This window comes from Gossypium raimondii, chromosome 11 (assembly GCF_025698545.1).
Source record: "Gossypium raimondii isolate GPD5lz chromosome 11, ASM2569854v1, whole genome shotgun sequence".
Taxonomy (NCBI): Eukaryota; Viridiplantae; Streptophyta; class Magnoliopsida; order Malvales; family Malvaceae; genus Gossypium; species Gossypium raimondii.
Window position 1 is genome coordinate 60,009,867 of NC_068575.1, and position 21,353 is coordinate 60,031,219.

Here is a 21,353-nt window from a genome sequence, read left to right on the forward strand (position 1 = left end):
TTGATTTAAAAATATCTTAACAGGATTCTACTATAATAAGATATAATAAAATCTGAAGAAAAATTTATAATTTTAGATACAGTACAAATGCATACTTAAAATACGAAATGAAAAAATTATGGCATGATTGGAGATTTAGACAAAGCAATAAAAATACAATAATATGCTAACAAATAAGTATAAAATTTAATTATGATACAGTAATTTTGGTTAAAATATGTTGTTATTCTTTGTATTTTGATAAAATTTAAAATTTAATCTCTATACTTGAAAAGTTAAAATTAAGTCTTCTTATTTTGAGTCTTATCATTAACATTGTTAATACTTTCTATCAAAATTAAGGGTTGCAGTGACCCTAACCCTCTAAGTATTGTAAAAAAAAACTTAAGTGTTTTTGAGTTTTAAATTTTTTATTTTGATGTTATAATTAGTGTCTAAGAAGAAGATATATTTGTGTTTGGCCCCAAAGTTTTTCAAAATTCTTTTTTAATTTTATTTCTTTTATAGAATTTATAATTTTTATGATAAATTTAGTAACATTTTAGTTTAATTAGGTAAATTGATATAAATTATAAAGTAGTATTTAAATATTAATTTGGTAAAAATAATGTTTAATAACTGCAATGTTTAAGGATAAATAGTATCTAAATAATAATTAGGTAAAAATAAACTTCAATAATTATAATATCTAATATAAATTGAGCATTTAGCTTATTTTATTTTTCAGTAAATTTTGGTGATCAAGATTATACGAATATGTCTAACTTGGCATATTGATTAGATTGCCATCATATGACATTGCATGTGATTGACAAAAACTAAATATGTTAAGTTGACAAATTTTAAAAAATTACGAACAGCAATAATGATTGAGATTGAAAAAGAAGGAGATTGAATTTTTTACTTGTACAGGGACTAAATCTTAAATTTTGGAGAAGTACATGGACTAATAGCAATTTTAATCAGTAATATTTCAAGTTCAAGTTGGCGTTTTCATTCTTTGGATGATGTCCATTACAAGTTCTTTGAACACCTTCATTAGTCGTTTCAGCAACTTAGTTATAAGTGGTGTGACTGCAGGAAACACCGTCGTAGATGAAGGTGAAGATGCTTAAACTACTTGGTGTGCAATGGTAGTCGTTGCAGTGTTGTATGTGAAAAGCAACGCAACGGCACAAATATGAAGCTCCAACTGCAATGGAAATCTGTTTGTAAGGGTTTCGATCATGAAAAGCGATATCGGAAAACCTAATGAGTATTGCTAGATGCAGAATAGTATTGCCTAGCTCGTCCTTGAGATTTAAGATGTCTTCTTTCTCCATCTCTAGAATCCATTCAACCATAACTTTAATGGCCTCAAACTGGCTGTTCTTACTGGCTAGGCGCAAACCAGTTTCTCTTTTAACTGTCACACCTTCAATACACTCTGCCACTACTCGAAAGCATTTCGCTGATTACATTAACCCTCCCTTTCATAGCTGCAAAATGGAGGGGAGTCTTCTTCTCTCTTCCTTCTAGGCAACATAATATCGCAGTTGATTTGAAAATTTTATACAAAACCAATTATTTTATCCCAGAGGTTAGTTGGAAATAAATATTTTTTTAATCCATTTGAAATTGAACTTTCCATTCGAATTTCAAGCCAACCATGTAAACCTTGTACGTAGAATTAAAGAAAAATGATACTTATCCTGCAATCCACATTAAGAAGTAGCTACCATCTAAAAAACCTGATGTTCAAATTTCAATATTTGCAACTCCTTTCCTTATTATTAGATTACGGCTTCTTTTGTCTAAAAACGATGGTTGTCATGAGAGACCCTAGCCTAGGGAAAAAGATACATCCCTGTATTTCAGTTATTTACTAATTAAGATAAGTGCGAGGCATTGAATCCCCTTCTGTAATAATCTACTAATATATTTAGCGACAAAGTGGGTAGAAATTGCAAACAATGGATGATTGACTGAAATATCAGGGGTTATATAATACGCAACAAAAACCTGCTTATAGCCATGGTATGGATTCAAGGCTGTATTTTTCATGGAATCAAGAATCCAATAGGAAGCTTTCAGACTAGATGAAGGGTTGGGTTTGCTACTTCTGCTAGCCAGGCCGTGACAGATATTCGATCCGTAAGGAATGGAGCCATGGTCTCTGGTTCAGTCTCATATTCTAGATAGTGCACAATTCCTTCCATGCATGCACAAAATAAGGCCACGTGTGACGGTTGGAGCATCAAGTCAGGATCCATATTTACATGAAAACAAACGATTCAGTTAATGGAAACGCTACGAAAGTTCAAGATCAATGGCCTTCGTGAAAAGTTGTGCATGTGCAGTTTCAGCTGCTGAGTACACGGAGGTCTGTTGTTTGCTCTTATTATTCATCGATGTTACAGATGGATAAAGCATATACTTTTTAAATTCTAATGAGTGCAGGACACAAACTTCTTTTACTTTCAAGCTTCAAAATAGGGAGATTTTTTTAGAATGAAGATAGTCCGCTGTTTTGGGAGAAATCTCAGAAGAGTCATCCTCTGAGCGGTTAATCCGAACCGTTAACAATGAAAAGTATTGTCCCGTTGTTGGGGTTTTGCCCTGGCCATCCGCAGAGAGCCGTGAACGGTTTACGAAAGAGGATGCTTCAATTCATGGAGATCAATACTTGCAAGATTTAGGGTAGGTGTTATTATAGGGCGTATATATCTATATAAGGCCTAATTTTGAGGTTTGAGCTATGGCACACTAGATATATAACTCCTTAATTATTCACATGTCCAATACTAATTCACATGTCCAACACTAACACATATCCCACGTCTTGTATGTATTGATCTCCATAAATTGAGGCACCCCCTTCATGAACATACAAAGCTCTCCGCGAAGGGTGGGGACAAAACCTTGACAATGGAACAATATACCTTCCATTGTTAACGGTTCGGGTCGACTACCCAGAAGTCAACACTTCGAAAACTTCTCCCATAGGAGTTGGTTCCCCTGTCAACACAACTCAAGTGTTGGACTTAGAATAGTAACAATTCATTTGATCCATTCTGGTGGCTATGCCTCCATGATGTGATTTTGTATCCATAGCGTTCACGTTTTTATTGACGTTATTTCTTAGGGTCAGATGTTTTTTTCTAGTATGACTTAACTTTTAGTTAAACATTCATGTATTTTTTTTTATTATGTATTTCTTTGAACTTATTTTTTAATGTATGAGAATCATTGTAATTATTTTCTTTTGATTATAATGATTTACATATTAATGAATTTCTCTTCAAACTAAAATTAAAATATCAGCAAGCATGCATTGAGAGCATGGAACTAGTTAAAGTCTAGTATTAGCCCATGCATATCTGGCCATTGGCACGGGATAGCTAGTACATGTGATGCTAATCCAATGTCCAAAGAGAAAACATGCTATAATATGCACCCTTAAGCGTTTTATACAGTAAAAAACCTTAGATCGTACCTTGAAATTCCCAAGCCCAAGTAAGTTGAAGCATGTTTGACAACAAAACTACTGTGAAATGAAGTGATCAAATTGAAGTATATGGCCGACAACCTAATCTTATGTACCAAAAAAAAAAAAAACAAAGTGGATAAAAACTTTATGTACCAAAAAAATCCGAGGCAGTGAAAAATCTTCAAAGGGAAGTCATTTTCATATTCTTTCTAATCTTATATTCCCCTTCTTTGTACCACCTCACGAATCTATTTTATGTCATACTGATGCAAAAAATGGATACTGTAATATTTGCTTGAACAAGCAAAAAGTAGATTCATGTAATGGAACAGCAAATTGATCAGGCAGAAAGTGATGCAGGCTTTATCCACAATTCCACATTCCTTAACGGACAACTTTATTCCCAATGTTGTTTATACCACCAAGCAATGAAATTCATAAATCAAGCGTTGTGGCCCTTTGCCTTTCCTTAAAAGACAAGTAGGTAAGGACCGTAAGGTAGTGTTTAAGATACTTTGTCTTTACTTGCTTGGAATCACACACATGCACTAGTATGATATTATCTTTAAAATACTAACTTAGAATTCTTTTTTGTACATTAGAATATATTTTACATGTGGGTTTTCTTTTCCCAGTATCACAATTGAAAAGAAAAAAAAGGAACTAGCACATGTTTTAGGTTATTGAACAAAATAGCATGTTTTGCCTTATTGTGCTTCCACCGTGGCGCTACACAATCCGTCAGTTCGTCAAATCTTTCTTCTTCTTCTTTTTTTTTTTTATTTTTAAAACCTTAACAGTTGGATCCAATGATAAAAAATTAACACCTTTGATTATTTTTATTTTTTCCTTTTCAATTAAATAGGAAACTTAATAATTGCTTTAGGTATTTTAGTTAGTAAAATGCTTTTAGTTAGAAGCCATTTTTTGGGGGGATTTCTGGATAAGTATTATCCTTAAGAAAACATGTTTTTCAATTTATTTTATTACGGAGAAATTTTTTCATGGCCTTTTCCATCATATTATTTATTGCCCCTTTTTAATTATTCAATAACATTTTAATAATTCTTTTTATGTCATAATTTTGGCAATTTTTTTATCGCTAAACCTTGAATTTTAAATTCCGAATTCTAAATCCTGACCCCAACTCTCGAATCTCGAATCCTAAACTCTAATCTGAACCCTTAACTTGAGCTCGAGCCTTGAACCCAACCTCGAACCTCGATCTCCAAACTCTAAACCCAAACACTAAACTCTAAACATTTCGAATTTAAGTTTGAGTTCGAGGTTTGGGATTAGGATTTGAGATTTATAATTCAAAGTTTAGGGTTTAAGACTCAAAGTTCGAGGTAAAAATTACGAAAATTATATGTCAATAATATAAAATAATTACTAAAATATCATTAAATAATTAAAATAACCATAAATAATGCCGTAAAAGGTTCATAAAATAAAATTATTTTATTTTATTTTCAGTAAAGTGTTTGTAGATAGAAGAGTTTTTCAAATACCCAGTGAATCTTGAGTGTAGTATTATTTGGTCTTTTCTAATATTTTAATTTATAATTCATATCTAGTAACAATAAAAGGTTTTGCATATTTGAGAAGAGTTTAATTTTCGCAATATAATTCGGTGCTTTTCATTTTCACAATCAAAATTCGTAGTTCCTAGAATGTAATTTACATTAGTTTTAGACTTCTTTTTATTATACAAGTGTTACTCACATTAGTCCTTGAGGCTAACTTCGGTTACTTTTTAAATTTTAGTGACGGAAACTAATATATCATTGTGACATGTATTATTTATTTATCTATATATTTATAAACATATAAAGAATGTTTTCATTTTTTGAAATAATTTAATCTTGAATTTTTGTTTTGTATTACAAATCTTTGATTTTTCTTCTTCCAGATTCTCCCATCTCTCTCAAACATTTCATCAGTACCAATTTTTGGAGCCTTTTATTTTATTCTGAACTCTGCTTTAGATTTTTTTTCCTCTGTGGGTTGTTCAAATTCAAATATTGAAGAATAGTACCAAAAATAATAATAATAATCAAGAAAACTCAAATAGACTTCCCTACTCATCCATGTCTCATTCATTGCTCTATTCCTCCACAATAAATAAAAGTACCCATTTTATGATAGTAAAGAATTGTCTCTAACACTAATTGATATTAATTTTGTTTTTTTTTTTGTTTTACTTACACCTTTAGTATTTGGAAAAAGCAATATAAGAAATAGTTTGAGTTGAAGCCATGAGATGGGGATGGAAAAGACGTAGATTTTCATGAATAAAATATAAAAAGAAAAAGAAAATTCATGGAAACCGAACTTTGTACAAAGAAAATGAAAACCCAGAAAAGTCGGATTTAAAAAGAAATTTATATTATTTTCTGAGATTCTGTTTAATATATGTACAAGGCGATTTCTTAGGATTTTTCTCTCACAGTTTAATATATTTTCTTTATTTTCTTTAGGTTTTCTATTAAGCATTTATTATGTACTTTTCTATTTTAAGATTCTTCACATATTTTCAGACAAAAAAAATTGAATGTTGATTTACGAACATTTGGAGATGAAATTGTTGTTGGTAAGTGTTTGAAACCATGTGCTCAAAATCAATCTCCATTTGGTGAAGAGATGAGTGAGTCGTTAGGTAAGGGAATTGATTCTAGACTTCTAGATGGTGATAAAGAGAGTCAAAAGATCAAGAAGAGCTAAAAGACTATGGTAATATTTTTTTTTTTGAATTTTTAGTTGTAATTTTTATTTCTATATTTTTGTTGTTTAGATATTTTATTTTATTAAATTAATTTATATATAAATTCTTTATTTATACAGGGTTGATTGATTTTGTCACAAATAAAAAAAAAGTTGATGACATTAGTTGTAGGGCTGGTCTATATAACAGTTGTTAAGTTTAGAGTTAATTATGACCCAAAAAGAGTTTAAGGTCTAATTTGAGAAAAATTATTAAGTTCAGGGATGGAATGTATATATTAAGCCTTAAATTTATGATTTTTCCCAACGCAACACTAAAATTTGACGCAATTCTGAATTGGGAAATCTAAAACCCCATGGGCAGTATCAGTGTCACTTTGGTCAATTTCAAAAAGGACAGTAAATTCCGTGGCACTCCATGTAAATTTTCCCTAAAAAGAGGGTATATGAATATTCATCGCCCACCTCGCCTACATCTCTGGTTACATATTGACCCCTCCTCTTAACACGATCTCCAATCTCTCTCTCTCTGATCGCCGTCTCTATCTTGCCTCGTCTTTTTTTTTCTTTAAATTATTTATTTATTTTCCTCTAAAATAACACTGAGATATAATAAACGGAGCCTAAATAAAATCTTTCAATCCATATTTTTGATAGATCAATAAGGCTTCGGTTTTCCTCAGCTGATCCAGGTAAAAATTTCAGTACCGATAATTCTTCATGTTTTTAGTACTAGATCTATTCCGTTTGCATTGCTGTAATCTGAATTTTTTCATGCAATGATTTTATTTATGTTGTTTTTCGTTGCTTTTGTTTGAGAAATTTACAGATCAAGTTTTTAGATCGGTTCTGTTATTAATATTTTGACGTTTTCGTGATGCATGTAGCGTTTTATAAGTTTAAACGATGAATTGTCGGTCGTTTCGAAGATGCTATTAGTCCGATGTTACAGATCTGGATTTGTTTGAATTCTATTATTTAGAATTGCAAATGTTTTTTGTATGTTCATAGAAATACTGATGTAGAAAGTGGACTGTTTGCTAATTTTTATGTAGATCTTAGCCGTTGGCGATGGCGGCTTCAACTGCTAGTGGCACGGGATGGTACAAAGGGAGAGTCAAAGCAGTTCCATCGGGGGATAGCTTGGTGATAATGGCCTTGACCAGTAACAGGCCTGGACCTCCACCTGAGAAAACCATTACCTTGGCTTCTCTCATTGCTCCTAGACTGGTAAAGCTCATTTGAATGCAATTTTGCTTTTGGATTAGTTCGCTATTAAATTTGATGGTTTGCATGTTTGTTTTACTTTTTCTTGCTGATTAATTTAGTTTTTGTTTGGATAATGATTTTGTTGGATGAGAGTCGCTTTATGTGTTTTGATTGTATAATTTCCAAGGTCTAAGATAAACATTTTTGTTGCATGTCTTTTGAGTAAAACTTCCAGCTGATGCTTATTTTCTTGCTCTTCCTTTTTCCTCTAATTAATAGGCCCGAAGAGGAGGTGTTGATGAGCCATTTGCCTGGGACAGCAGAGAGTATTTGAGGAAGCTCTGCATTGGAAAGGTGCTGTTTCTTTTGAATTATTCTGGTTATTGTTTTTACTTGTTATAGGTGACACTTGGTTGTTTAGAACATTTGTGTATCTAAATTAATTTATTCTGTGTTCAGGAAGTCACTTTTAGAGTCGAATATGCAGTACCAAGCATAGGCCGAGAATTTGGGTCTGTCTACCTTGGTGGTGACAAAAATGTTGCAATGTTGGTTGTCTCTGAAGGCTGGGCTAAGGTAATTTGCTTTTCAGTTTGTAAAAACACTGGGAAAGGTTTATTTTTTTTGGTACTCAGTTTAACTGAGCTGGGCCTCTACAGGTTAGGGAGCAAGGACAGCAGAAAGGGGAAGCAAGTCCTTTTCTTGCTGAATTGCTACGTCTTGAAGAACAGGCCAAACAACAAGGTGTGGGTCGATGGAGCAAGGTAATCTTTTTCCCCTTTGTAGCAGTCCATTATATATTTGACTCACTGATTTAGCAAAGAGTAGTTTTTAACGATCATGATCTTTGTAATTGTGGTTGTAGGTACCTGGTGCTGCTGAGGCTTCTATACGTAATTTACCTCCTTCTGCCATTGGTGACCCAAGTAACTTGGATGCCATGGGTCTTCTGGCTGCAAATAAGGGCAGTCCAATGCAAGGTATTGTTGAGCAGGTTCGCGATGGTAGTACTGTTCGAGTCTATTTGCTTCCAGATTTTCAGTTTGTGCAGGTCTTTGTTGCTGGCATCCAGGTACAAGTTCTAATTCATGACTTTTAGTCTCTACTTTTTGGGGTACATCATATGAGTTTGCTTTTTGAATATCCTTTTCCTGTTTATTTAGGCCCCTTCAATGGGTAGAAGGGCTGCTGCCGAAACTGTTGTTGAAACAGATTTGACTTCTGATGAACAAAATGGAGATGCTTCAGCTGAGCCACGGGCTGCCTTAACATCAGCACAGAGGCTTGCTGCATCATCGACAGCTTCTTCTGAAGTTTCTTCTGATCCGTTTGGACCAGAAGCAAAATATTTTACAGAAGTTCGCTGTTTGAATAGAGAGGTGAGGGAATGAATACTTTTAAGTTGACATGTATAATTCATGTCTGCATTCTTTTTGTATAATAGCCTAAACTCAGGGTTGATGTTGTAGGTTCGTATTGTCCTCGAAGGTGTAGACAAATTCAGCAATTTGATTGGGTCAGTTTATTATCCTGAAGGTGATACGGCAAAAGACCTCGCTTTGGAGCTTGTGGAAAATGTATGTTCTTGGCCCCAACATTGGTTTAATCAATGATATAACATTGGACTATTACTGAATTATAATTTATAGAATTCATGTTTTTTATTTAACATAAGTTATTTTTTCTTCTTTTGCTTGTAAATTTTATTATACCCTCGTCAGTTTATAGCTAAACTGTTTCTTGTTTTATCGAAGTCATTTCATCCTGATATTTTTACGAAACAAAACATGCATACTTCCTTTCCATGAATTTGTGTTGATATATTCTGAATTCTCTCTCTCCCCTCACCTCTCATCCTAACCATTTCTTCTCAAATAAAGGGTCTAGCAAAATATGTTGAATGGAGTGCTAATATGATGGAGGATGATACCAAGCGGCGTTTGAAGTCTGCAGAGCTTCAAGCCAAGAAGGCTCGGCTGAGGATGTGGACAAACTATGTACTGCCAGCTACAAATTCCAAGGCAATTCGTGATCAAAACTTCACAGGAAAGGTAATAGAATTAATCTTTTCATGTTATTGTATTAGCAGGTTCTTGATTTTGTAATTATTTATGGAAGTATATTTTTTTCTCAGGTTGTGGAGGTTGTTAGTGGGGACTGCATTGTTGTGGCTGATGATTCTATCCCTTATGGCAGTCCTCTTGCTGAGCGCCGAGTCAATCTTTCAAGCATTAGATGTCCAAAAATGGGCAATCCTCGAAGAGATGAAAAGCCAACTGCCTATGCCCGTGAAGCAAGGGAATTTTTAAGAACACGCCTTGTAGGAAAACAGGTTTGAACACCTGCTCATTTATATCTTATTCTGGTAGTGTTGAACATATATTTATAATTTGTCAACTTGCTTTTATTAGGTGAGTGTACAAATGGAATATTCCAGGAAAGTCCCCATGGCAGATGGAGCTCCTGCTGCATCTGCAGATTCAAGGGTAATGGATTTTGGCTCAGTCTTCCTCCTGTCTCCCGTCAAGGGTGACGGTGATGAGGTTTCTGCAGCAAACGCATCTGCAGCTGGCAGCCAGCAGCCTGGCCTGAATGTGGCCGAGTTGGTTGTTGGACGTGGCTTTGGCACTGTGATAAGACATAGAGATTTTGAGGAAAGATCAAACTATTATGATGCCCTTCTGGCTGCTGAATCCCGTGCTATTTCTGGGAAGAAGGGAATTCATTCTGCGAAGGATCCTCCAGTCATGCACATTCAAGACCTTACAATGGTTGGTGATCTCCTTTTATTTTGATTATTTTCTTGCTGTTATATTTCTATTTCTTATCTGAATTCCAATTTCCATTTCTTGTCTACTACCAGGCATCAGCCAAGAAAGCTAGGGATTTCCTGCCATTCCTGAATCGTGGCAGGATTCCAGCTATTGTGGAATATGTCCTAAGTGGTCATCGTTTCAAGTTGTTGATCCCAAAGGAAACTTGTAGCATTGCCTTTTCATTTTCTGGTGTCAGATGTCCTGGTCGCGAGGAGCCCTACTCAGATGAAGCCATAGCTCTGATGAGACGAAAGATCATGCAGAGAGATGTGGTGGTATGGGTCTCTCTCTGTGAACTGCTTGTCTGCCATTTTTGTATTTGTTTTTGTTTTTAATTAGTGTATGTTTTTCTACACAGGTTGAAGTGGAAACTGTCGATAGAACTGGAACATTTTTGGGATCTTTGTGGGAGTCAAAAACCAATGTGGCTGTGACGCTTCTTGAGGCTGGCCTGGCTAAGCTACAAACTTCATTTGGTAGTGATAGGATTCCTGATGCTCATCTTCTTGAACAGGCTGAGCTATCTGCCAAGAGGAAGAAGCTGAAAGTAAGAAGCAGTTAATATCTTTCTTTTGCCAATTTTCTTTTGCTAATGCTAATTAAACTTTCTGGCTTTATTTATCTTTACGCTTTTATGTGTAGATTTGGGAGAGTTATGTTGAAGGAGAGGAAGTTTCCAATGGACCTGCCACTGTTGAAAACAAACAAAAAGAACTGCTACAGGTGCTCTAAGAACCCAACTAAATGGTGCTTTCCTACTGTCAAGAAACCGGTTAATTTACTTTTCTTGTTATTTTCAGGTGGTGGTTACAGAAATATTGGGTGGCGGAAAATTTTATGTCCAGACAGTGGGAGATCAGAGAGTATCAGCTATCCAAAAACAGCTTGCATCTTTAACTATCCAAGAAGCTCCTGTGATTGGTGCCTTTAACCCTAAGAAGGGTGACATCGTCCTTGCTCAGTTTAGTATGGATAATTCCTGGAATCGTGCAATGGTTTGTTCTAACTTCTTTGTGTCCTTTGTTTTATTCTTTTCAATTCTTATTTGTATGGCTTATATTTTACATATTTGTGGGGATGGCCTTTTCCTTTCTTGCTTGCCTGTTATGCAATCTTTGTATGCCATTCTGACATGTTCTTGTGTTCCACTTTTGCCTTGTGAAGATTGTCAATGCACCTCGAGGAGGAGTTCAATCTCCTAATGACAACTTTGAAGTGTTTTATATTGATTACGGGAATCAAGAGGAGGTTCCATACAGTCAATTACGACCTCTTGATCCTTCATTATCAGCGTCTCCTGGGCTTGCTCAGCTATGTAGTCTTGCATTCCTTAAAGTTCCGAGCCTGGATGATGAATTCGGTACCGAAGCTGCTCAGTTTTTGAGTGAGCAGACAATGGGAAGCTCACTGCAGTTTAATGCTATGATAGAGGAAAGGGATGTTTCTGGCGGGAAAGTCAAGGGAAAAGGAACTGGCACCGTTCTCATTGTAACTCTCGTTGCTGAGAAGTCAGACCTTAGCATTAATGCTGCAATGCTCCAGGTTTGAATGAATTATACTTTACTATTTACCAAAAAAAAAAAAGAAAGAGACAAAGACGATCATCTACCATGCTTATCTCGTTTCTTGACTGGTTGATAACTATTTCAGGAGGGACTAGCTAGGTTGGAGAAAAGGAAGAGATGGGAATCCAAGGATAGAAAATCGGTGATTGACAATTTAGAGAACTTTCAGAAAGAGGCAAAAACTGGTAGGCGTGGAATTTGGCAATATGGAGATGTGGATTCGGATGATGATGAGGATCTCCCTACACTTGCAGCAGCTGCTGCTAAGAAGACTGGGGCTGGTCGCCGATAGATATATTAATATTAATCACTTGAAGGTAAACCCCGCCTTCACTTTGGGGGTTATGATTACCCCAAATGAGTACTTTTAGTAGTTTTATAGGTAGTTAAAAGAGCACCTAGAAGAGATTCTCAGCCTAAACTTGCTTAAATTTTGACTGCTTTTCTTTTTTCTTTTTCTTTATTTAATCTTTTATTTTTGGTAGCGCGGCTGACAGTTGTTTTGAACATGTTTAAATAAGGTTGAACTGTAGCACTTCTCTTTTGTTTCCATGCGAGGACGTTATAGACATTTTCTTTTCCCCGTTGGAAATAGTTTATGGATGTTTTCTTGTTATCTTCTATACTTGTTATAAAACCAAAAACCATAACCTCTGAGTGATTGAGTGAGTTGGTGTTAGTGGAAAAATTAATATATTTTTTCTTTTAAATCATAATAATTAGTGGGTTTTTTTTTCTTTAATAATAAGATTTATAAACTAGATTTTTATCACTCCACTTATCAATATTGTTAATAATATTTTTAGAAAATATTTTTACGTATTCGTTTAGCTTCAAAAATAAAGTATTTGTTTGGAAAAAAAGTCGTAAAATTATGTTTACAAGCAAAGATAAACATCAACTATTTCATTTTGTAACATAAATAAACAGATTTATTCATATTATGAATTTGGGTTTTAAATTGTTCGGTCACAGTATTTGCTTAAAAATTTGAGTTCTGGTTTTGGATTATTTTCAATTTACGTTTGAATATTTTGAGTTATAATTATTTTATTAGATTTAAATTATTTTGAATTTGAATTATTTCAAGTTATGTTAAGTTTAAGGTGTAAATCAAATTTGATCGAGTTTGAGATATTTTAAGTTTAATTTTGGATTTTTAAAATTTAAGTTGTAAATAAAAAGTAAGTTTAAATTTAAATAAATGAAATTGGATTTTCAAATTTTATTTGAAATTTGTACATCAAACCAATAAAAGTACAATATAAGATAAAAGTAATTCATTGCTACAGTTATTTTGTGAGTTGAGAATTTTGTTGATTAATTATCAGTCTACAGTAAAATATTAAATCAGGTTTGGTTTTATGATTACTTTTACTGCTACTGTTCTTTTTCTAAGCGTTTTATATACACGGAAAAATACTTGGAAAATATTACCAAAAAAAGGAAAATTACTAGGAAAAATGTTAATTGTACCAATCACTTTTAAGAGGTGATTAAGAATGTGATGCTAGATTTTGAAATTATTATTAAACAAAATTTAAATTTTTTAATTTTTAATTTTTACTAAAAAGCAAGTTTAAAATTTTAATATTTTATTAACAAAATTTAGTTTATTATAAAAACACAAAATTTAATCAATTTATTTTTAAAAAATAAGCAAATTGATATAGATTAAATTTAAAAAATTTAAATGAATAACGTATTTAATTAAGAATATATATTAAAATTTAATTTCTTAAATAAATATTAATTTTTTCTCAAAATACAAATTTTATAATACGACAATCCTATTCCATTCCAACCATATTTCTATTATTCTATTCTATTACAATCCTATTTAATTCCAACAAACCAATCATATTGTAATATTTAATTTTTTAATATTACTTTTGTTTTATATTTTTAAAAATCAATAAATTAAAAAAAATTCAATAAAAAAGTTTGTCAGATCGAAAATTCTTGTCGAGATTTAATGGAGTCCTCATTGGGTTTTCAGGTGTTAATAATGATTGAAGTGGATTAGCAGGCATATCATAAACCGCCAGTCTACTTGGGCAGGAAAAAAAACCGTCTCATTTACAATTTTCCTTTCATTCATTCATACATTAAAAACATTCAGAAATCAACAATTACCAAAAATGTTTCAGCTACGGAAACACCTAAACCGCAAAAAAAAAAAAAAACTGCGCAAAAGTGAAACTGATAATCACCAGCCAAGCCAAGCTTTCAAGTGTCACGCCTCCTTTGGCGGGGAGCAGCACCACCAGTTTCATTCTCCTTTTCCTCCTCCTTTTCCTCTTCAGCTGGCTTTTCTCCACTGCTTCCTTGATCATTTGATGTATCAGCAGCCGCCTCTGTTTTCTTCTCTACTCTTGGCTGCTGCGCACAGTTTTATCCAATCAGTTATTCAAACACGAAAACACGGTTACCAGTCACGAAATACTCACTTGTTTCTTCCCACTAAAAATGAGCATGAAGATAGCTGTCAAGATAACCACCACAATGGAGACCAGGACACCAATGGTGAGGTTGGGTTGTTTCTCAGCCTTCTCAATGAAGTCCTACAAGAAAAAAAAAAACTCATGTTTTTGATGTAATCCACCAATGAAACAATAATCTGCATATGAAAAAGGACACTAAAGGAACTTACAAGAATTTGGAGCTTGTATTTGCTTAAGAAAGGAATATCAGCAAACTTGTATAGGACATCGAAGACGGTCTTCTGCAGCAGAGGTATGGAGAAGTTCAGTTATATGGTATAAAAGAGTGAATCACCAAAATAAGTAAGCATGCAAGAGCATTTACCTGGAAGCCACCGAGATCATCCGAACCTGCAGCTTCTTCCTCCGCCTTCTGTTTTTCCTTCTCAACCACAAACTTTGGTTTCCATGTGGTGTCCCGGTATGACTCAGCAACATTCTCGTCTTTGGCTATCAAAATATTGTCAAACAATATACCTTCTTGCATTGTCCAAATCTCGATACCAATTGCAGCGATAGGGTCAAAGTAAGGCTTGTCAAGCTCGAAGTAGTTAGGGTTTGGGATGTCCCTAGGCTTCCAAATACCCTTGTAATTGGGGTTGTCGACTAGAGGAGGATTCCATATTCCTTTAAAAGCTGGGTTCCTCTTCATCGGTCTCTTCCATTCACCACAACCAGGAGCTGTCTGACACTTTGGGTTATCAATTTTGGGGGCTTCCCATACACCATCCTCTTCATCATCCCAATCTTCTGGCTTGGTTGCCTCAGGATCATCTATCTCTTCAGACTCATCGTCTAACCATCCTTCCGGTTTCACAGCCTCCATATCTTCAATTTCCATGGGTGCATTCTCATCCCAATCATCAGGCTTCACAGCATTAGGATCAGGAATTCTGACTCTATCGTCCCAGTCCTCGGGTTTCTTTTCATTTGGGTCAGGAATAGTCTTGGCAGGGGTAATTGGAGGATCAAAATCTTGAGCTGAGAGGAAGTTTCCCTTCTTCTTCACCTCTCCATCAATCAGAATGCTAATCTCATTGTCAGGCTTCAAGATGGCAGTATAGACATGAGAAAGCTTGTCAGATGGGACGCGCGGTGGGTCAATAAGATGATGTTCAACATATTCCCCAGATTTAGGATTCTTCTGCTTCAGGATAAAGTGCACCTTGTTTGTTAATCCACATATGTCAGGTCCAAACATGATAGAGTAAGGGGATCCATTGTCAAATTCCTTAGGCTTCCACCCAGCTTCCTGAGGTCTAAGGTATTTCAGGTATGCACCACCACATTCAAGTCCATTCTGGAAGCGAGCCTCGTACTGAAGCACAGTGGTTCCATCCCTGAGATTCACAGGCTCCTCCAGCTCTTTCACTATTGCGTACTTCCGTGCCTTCTCGGTCACTAGAAGCCCATAGTCATCGTGCCCTTCACTCTTTGAATGCTCCCATATACCTGCAACCCCCAAAACCACATCAACGTAAATTTGTCACTCCATAAAACATGCAATATGCACATTGAGGTACATTAAATGGCAAAAAACCGGAAGTCCAAAAGATTTCAGGGTATACAATTCAACATCAGAAAAAAAAAATCATTAAATTTCCAATGCATCACAAAGCTAACAAAACAGGATCCAAGACATGGTATAAATTACAGCCATCATTAAAGCACCTTATCACCATTTCCACTTTTTTAATGATCCATCTTTTTATCTTTCCTTCTATGCATATTTGGCTTCTATAATTTCAGATTATTAAAGAGCATTTTCCTTAATTCTATTTCAAGTACAATGTTCCAATCCAGGCTATAATGTTCATATCATTATTCCAGATAGTATCTTCTCTAGTACGATAATAAGCTTGCATGATCAATACATTCTAAATAGCAAACAATCAAATAAGACAATCCAAATATCTAATAAATCAACATTTTCAAACAAAATAAGAAGAAGACGAATGACAGAAACCGAAATCTATACGATGATTTCCACCGATGAGAGCCATGAAAGGAAAAACAATAACATTCACCTTTATAATCATCTTTATCAGAGACGATCCATCGCCCATTGAATGGCTCTTCAAATGAATCATAAAAAATCTAAAGCAAATCCAAAGAAAACAAAAATTACATTCTTAATTATAACAGATTCAATTATTCTTAGCAGATCGACGTGAATATAAAAATGAAATACCGCAGCATCATGATCAGCGGCAATGCAGAGAAGCTGCATCGACGCGAACGCTAAGAAGACAAGAAGCGCAAAATGCCCCATCATTATCATCAATCCAAAGGACCCTACCACTGATTACAGATTGGAAATCTTTTCTTTCTTATATATTCTTTTAATCTGAATCCTAAATCTAAGACTAAAAATCGAAGCTTTAACCGTATGTTGCTGATTTTTATAGATCTTCATGGCACTGTACAATTCGTGCCACGTGAAGTCAGCAAATTGATTTTTGACACGTATGCAAATCAAGCAACCTACCTTATGCAGGATATTTGGAATAGAATTTTTTTTGGAAAACCCGTTTTTAGTTATTCTTTGCTTAATTGCTTTGCCGGATCTAAAAGAGGGAACGGTTCGGGTCAGGGCCCATTGGTGGATCTTGATTTCCATGCATATACCATCATCAACTTAATAGTATTCATCGTTTTATAAAAGAAAAGAAAATGGTTTAAATTGGATAAGATGATTTTCTTTTTCCACATATACACTTGCAGCTGAGGCAACATCTAACACAAATTATGAGGATGTAAGGGAATTTAATAAATTTGGCAAGTCTTGTAACTCTTGTTCCACCAATAAGAAAGGCAGGGAAATGTCCCATGGCATGGACTGGTTTTGTCGTGATTTCTCAAATGAATCATGGTTGTAGGGAAAGAGGTATTCAGGAGCTGTAAAGGAAAGGCGGCATTTGTGGTCATTTTCAGATTAGTTTGCAACAATTTCATGATTAAAAACCCATTGTAGCTTAAGTGAAACTCTTTTTTTATTAAAATAACTTCAAGCATGTTTGATAATAATCACATATTAGACATTTAAGTAAACGCCCGAATGGAAATCTGAGAGTATTACAGCTAAGGGTGGTGGATAGTCAGAATATGTTTTGGTCATGGTGGTGAAGCTGAGTTCAACGATATTCTGGTTATTTGTCTTTTGTTGTTTTATTGTGATCCTTGTAGTAGGTTTGATCTGGTTGATGTTTCTTATGATGTAGCTTCAGCTTTGATGAAGGTGTGTTGTCTATATGTCTTTTGTTTGATTGGGGGGCATCTGAATAAAGTATTTATTTGTAAGTTTGACCACTCTGGTCTTAAGCTGCTTTTGTCTTTATAAAGAAATAAAATATTGCATCATAATAATAATAAAATGTCGAAGAAAATTGCACAATTCAGAGATAGAAATGTTGGAGAGAGGATATATTTCATATTGGTTTTATTTGTATTTTAATTTATTTTTTATTGATGGCTGTTGTGGAGTGTTTTTTATAGCCAAAAGAGAAAATAAGAGAGTAAACATGGGAGTTTATTATCTGTTTTTGAAAATATGAGAGAAATTACTCATACTTTACCTCTTAATACTATCTTTATGTATCTGATTTACCAAATCAGGCTCTCCAAAACACCCTATCATCTTCCTTGTTTCTTTTTTCTTTTGTGAAAGTCTTGTCCTGTGTAAGAGTTGGTCCCTTTTCCCTCATAAAATAAACTTCAAAGATCTATTATGCATTATAGGCAAGACTATTATTTTGTTATGATTGTGAGTATTGACCTTAGTAGCCAAGTTGTTAGATAAGCCATTGTTAGGACTTCAACCCAATTTATTGCAGTAATGTTAATTCTGACATGTTTTTGGGGTGATTGACAATCAATCTTATTCTGATAAATTGATTGTATAGTTGTTTAAGGTTGGTAATATATTTATGCTTTTTTTTTTCATGTATAGTATTATTGAAAATGCAGCAAAGCCATCTGATGATGCTCTTAAATATAATAGAAAACTGCATGCATTTATAAAGCAGTGATCAGCTATACGAAGTTGAGGTAAAGTAGATGAAAAAAGCTACCTGGTTCCAGCACAGCCATCGAGATCGAATTGGATCAATGAATAGACAGAGAGCCAACATTCTATAACGCTCTCACCTCAACGGCTACTCCAAGTAACAACTAACAAGGATTTGCATATCCATATACCAGAATAGCCTTTGAGGGAGAGAGTTAGTGATTGTTGGGTCCCTTGGTTTCCTCTGATATCACTTGCAAATGAAATAAAAAAGGCAGGTCAGGTCAGGTGTGTTGAGTAATAGTTTAGCTATTGGATTTATTTATAGAGAGTACTCCACAATGTAGGCGGCATGTTATTACTTATTAACCAATGAAAGCAACTTACAAAGACATTTCCTGGTATTTTCTGACATGTTATGAAAAGCCCCAAGATGTTGAAAGCAAACAAATGTTTTGTTTAATGGGAGTGTGTCTTTGGTAACATCCTATGAACTCGGAACAACCGTTGGAAGTGCTAGTGCCGTTTGGATCCCATCATAAGTTCTAAAAACCAGAAGACAAGAAAACATAATCTCAATGCAAGTAAGTTTCAGAGATCTTGCCCCTTGTACCCCTATGATGTTTCTCAACCCCCAATAAATATATATTTATAAACTCTAAATCAGGGAGCTAATGGACGTGAAGTCCTCAAGGAATTAACGAGCTGCAATATGCCACGTGCACTGGTGGAAATGACCCTTAACCATCTCTGGAGCTGCAAGTAAAAAAAAAAAAACACAAATAATCGTAGGGGTCTCAACCCGATATTCCACTTCTCAACGTCGCGACCCACAAAGCGTAACTCCCGTTGGCGAGTATGCCAAAGTTGAGTTACACTAACTGTTGTGGCTCCGAGGCTTTCCATGTTTTGTTTGGTATATTGGGTAATAATAATATGAAGAAAGGTCAACTTTGGCCGTGTATGATGACAAATTCACGATTTTTGCACAACAATTCCTTTTTTGTCAGTGATTGTATTCGGAATATCTGGGGTGTGCAACCTTTTGTGAGACCCTACACTTCTTATGCACCAAACTGTACGTGTAATATATTGAAGCTGCCAGCTGCTAGCTTCAGTGATACAGTAATACTAACTATCATGGAATTGATTACGATAAATATTGATGACGGAAATGACGGAAATTAACAACAAAAAAGCAGTCATAAAATCATGTTACAACAGCTATTTAAGGCCTTGAGATGGATCCTAGGATTTGCAGATTATTGAGTATATAGAAACGAACAGGATGTTAAATATGTGAGAAATTAGGATCATTGCTTTACCTTTAATCTCCATTTTTTTTTTTTTGGAACAGCTTGAGGAGGCTGCTATAGCAATGCATGCCTCAAATCATCTCTATATATGCATGCAGCAGAAAACAATCAAAATTGTGACGGAATTCAAGAGGGAGTAAGCCTTTCAGTATCCTTCGCAGGCTCCAACGAAGGACATTGGAAGCCTTTGAGGGAAACTGGAACCTTCTCCGTTTAGTTTCTTCATAAATTACTCTACAAGCTTATACTTGTCTCATAAACCTCTATGGGCGATGGGTTTATATAGAGATAATTGCCCCTTGCTTTATTTGTCAACTAGCTTTGGATGAAACTCTCACGTGCAATAACATCCATCCTTTTACATTACTCCATTGACTTTTTTTGGGCATTTGTGCATGTATTCTGTGTCAACTTGGAGCCTTTAAATCTTTTAAGAATAAAAGGATCAATGAACTTTTTTAATTGACTTAATGACTTATTCCATATTGCAAGAGTCAAGTGAATATCTCAGGCTTTTCTTTTCAGGATTAACCTAACCAGATAAATAGTAATATAATATATGGAAGTTATTCTTTGATAATATTAAATCATATACATACCCACTTGAGCTGCATATATACCCTACTTCTCACTACACACACAATCCTTTGCTCCCTCACTGCTCAGTTTCCTCATCCTAAAAACTCAAATAGAATGAACAAATTGTAGGAATCATACACAAATTTTATTTGCTAAAGTGTTCAAGAAGCCCTAAACTTAGAAATTAATTAATTAAACCTTGAAAAAAGTCATGAATTTGAAAAAAAAAATCAACTGAACTCCTACGAAAATACACTCAATGTAGTTTTTAAACTCATCTCTGAAATATTTTGTACATCAGTGTCGCTACAATATGAGGGAGAAGCTCGCAATAAATGAATCAGTCAACAATGGGATCATCTTTCGAATTTTATCTTGCTTTTCTTCCCCTACCTTGCTGCTTATATAAACCAAACATTCCACAATTTAAATCATTCACCCTATCATTTTGGATATCGAAAAGATAAATCACATGCGAAAGAAAAAACTTATCACTGACCAAACATAAAACCTATACTCTAAACCAAAAAGAATTTGAATTTTGAAGCAATTTTGCTCAACCTATCATTTTCTCATATTATATTCGATATACAATGTATTAGGGTTATAAAATAAAAGGATTTTTTTTTACAATTTTATTTATTATGATAAGAAAGTGATATTAGTTTAGTTCGGCACGTGGGTCTTCAAAGCCTAACGTCGAAGGTTCAAACCCTATAGAGTATGATTCAACTCTTATAAAATCAAAAATTATATCAAACTGTAAAAGAAAATTGAACAGTAATTCGAATTTGATCCCTTTAGATTAAATTATTAAATTAAAATTAAAGGAGTCAATAAAAACAAGAGATGTTAGTCAATAAAAAAAAGTATGTTAATTAACTAAAGGTCTAACTGATCACCACGTCTGTATTATAAATATAGGGTTACGAATAATTTAGAGATAGTTGAATTTTGTTAAAATAGGGTTTTTGAATAGGGTGCAAGTTTTGTTATGGAAAAATTTAAGAAAGGGTTAATGACTTCACTAAATGAGGTTGTCTTTCTTATTTAGGGTTAAAAAAAACACCAAAAAAAGAGTATGGTGGGATTTGGATGGACAGTGCGGTGCGATTAGTGCACTTTTATCTAATTTTATCGTCGTTGTTGTTTTTATACTAACCGCAAGTAAACGCACTGTCTATTC

General features: G+C 34.3%; 2 protein-coding genes across 7 annotated transcripts; one reads left to right on the top strand and one right to left on the bottom strand.

The window, feature by feature from the left end:
- The first annotated feature begins 6,680 nt into the window (after positions 1 to 6,680).
- LOC105802140 (ribonuclease TUDOR 1) lies at positions 6,681 to 12,404 on the top strand. Its single transcript, XM_012633609.2, has 17 exons — positions 6,681 to 6,885; positions 7,249 to 7,423; positions 7,682 to 7,756; positions 7,862 to 7,978; positions 8,062 to 8,166; positions 8,268 to 8,474; positions 8,566 to 8,781; positions 8,872 to 8,979; positions 9,283 to 9,453; positions 9,537 to 9,734; positions 9,814 to 10,173; positions 10,266 to 10,493; positions 10,577 to 10,765; positions 10,861 to 10,941; positions 11,019 to 11,213; positions 11,383 to 11,760; positions 11,869 to 12,404. Exons 2-17 carry the CDS (start codon positions 7,265 to 7,267, stop codon positions 12,073 to 12,075), a joined length of 2,994 nt encoding a protein of 997 aa, XP_012489063.2. The 5' UTR covers positions 6,681 to 6,885; positions 7,249 to 7,264; the 3' UTR covers positions 12,076 to 12,404.
- A 1,454-nt stretch (positions 12,405 to 13,858) lies between these two features.
- LOC105802139 (calnexin homolog) lies at positions 13,859 to 19,800 on the bottom strand. 6 transcript variants are annotated; one of them, XM_052623151.1, is made up of 7 exons: positions 18,660 to 19,800; positions 18,337 to 18,525; positions 16,294 to 16,363; positions 14,592 to 15,718; positions 14,437 to 14,508; positions 14,234 to 14,347; positions 13,859 to 14,165 (listed from the first exon to the last, which is right to left on the bottom strand). In XM_052623151.1, the coding sequence occupies exons 2-7, from the start codon at positions 18,394 to 18,396 to the stop codon at positions 14,013 to 14,015; spliced, it is 1,596 nt and encodes a 531-aa protein (XP_052479111.1). In that variant the 5' UTR covers positions 18,397 to 18,525; positions 18,660 to 19,800; the 3' UTR covers positions 13,859 to 14,012. The 6 variants fall into 6 exon arrangements, with proteins under 6 accessions (XP_052479111.1, XP_052479110.1, XP_052479109.1 ...); XM_052623150.1 differs by having other exon boundaries at positions 18,337 to 19,800; XM_052623149.1 differs by lacking the exons at positions 18,337 to 18,525; positions 18,660 to 19,800 and adding an exon at positions 16,458 to 18,327 and having other exon boundaries at positions 14,437 to 14,505.
- Between the last annotated feature and the right edge of the window lie 1,553 nt (positions 19,801 to 21,353).

What these genes read in the sequence shown, in the direction of transcription:
- LOC105802140 (XM_012633609.2), top strand. Translation starts at nt 7,265, where the DNA reads ATGGCGGCTTCAACTGCTAGTGGCACGGGATGGTACAAAGGGAGAGTC. An exon ending in CTCTCATTGCTCCTAGACTG is followed by an intron (nt 7,424 to 7,681) that starts GTAAAGCTCATT and finishes TCTAATTAATAG; the next exon opens with GCCCGAAGAGGAGGTGTTGA. An exon ending in ATCAAAACTTCACAGGAAAG is followed by an intron (nt 9,454 to 9,536) that starts GTAATAGAATTA and finishes TTTTTTTCTCAG; the next exon opens with GTTGTGGAGGTTGTTAGTGG.
- LOC105802139 (XM_012633606.2), bottom strand. Translation starts at nt 16,547, where the DNA reads ATGATAATGATGGGGCATTTTGCGCTTCTTGTCTTCTTAGCGTTCGCG. An exon ending in TGATAAAGATGATTATAAAG is followed by an intron (nt 15,719 to 16,293) that starts GTGAATGTTATT and finishes TGGGGGTTGCAG; the next exon opens with GTATATGGGAGCATTCAAAG. An exon ending in TTTTTAGTGGGAAGAAACAA is followed by an intron (nt 14,166 to 14,233) that starts GTGAGTATTTCG and finishes AACTGTGCGCAG; the next exon opens with CAGCCAAGAGTAGAGAAGAA.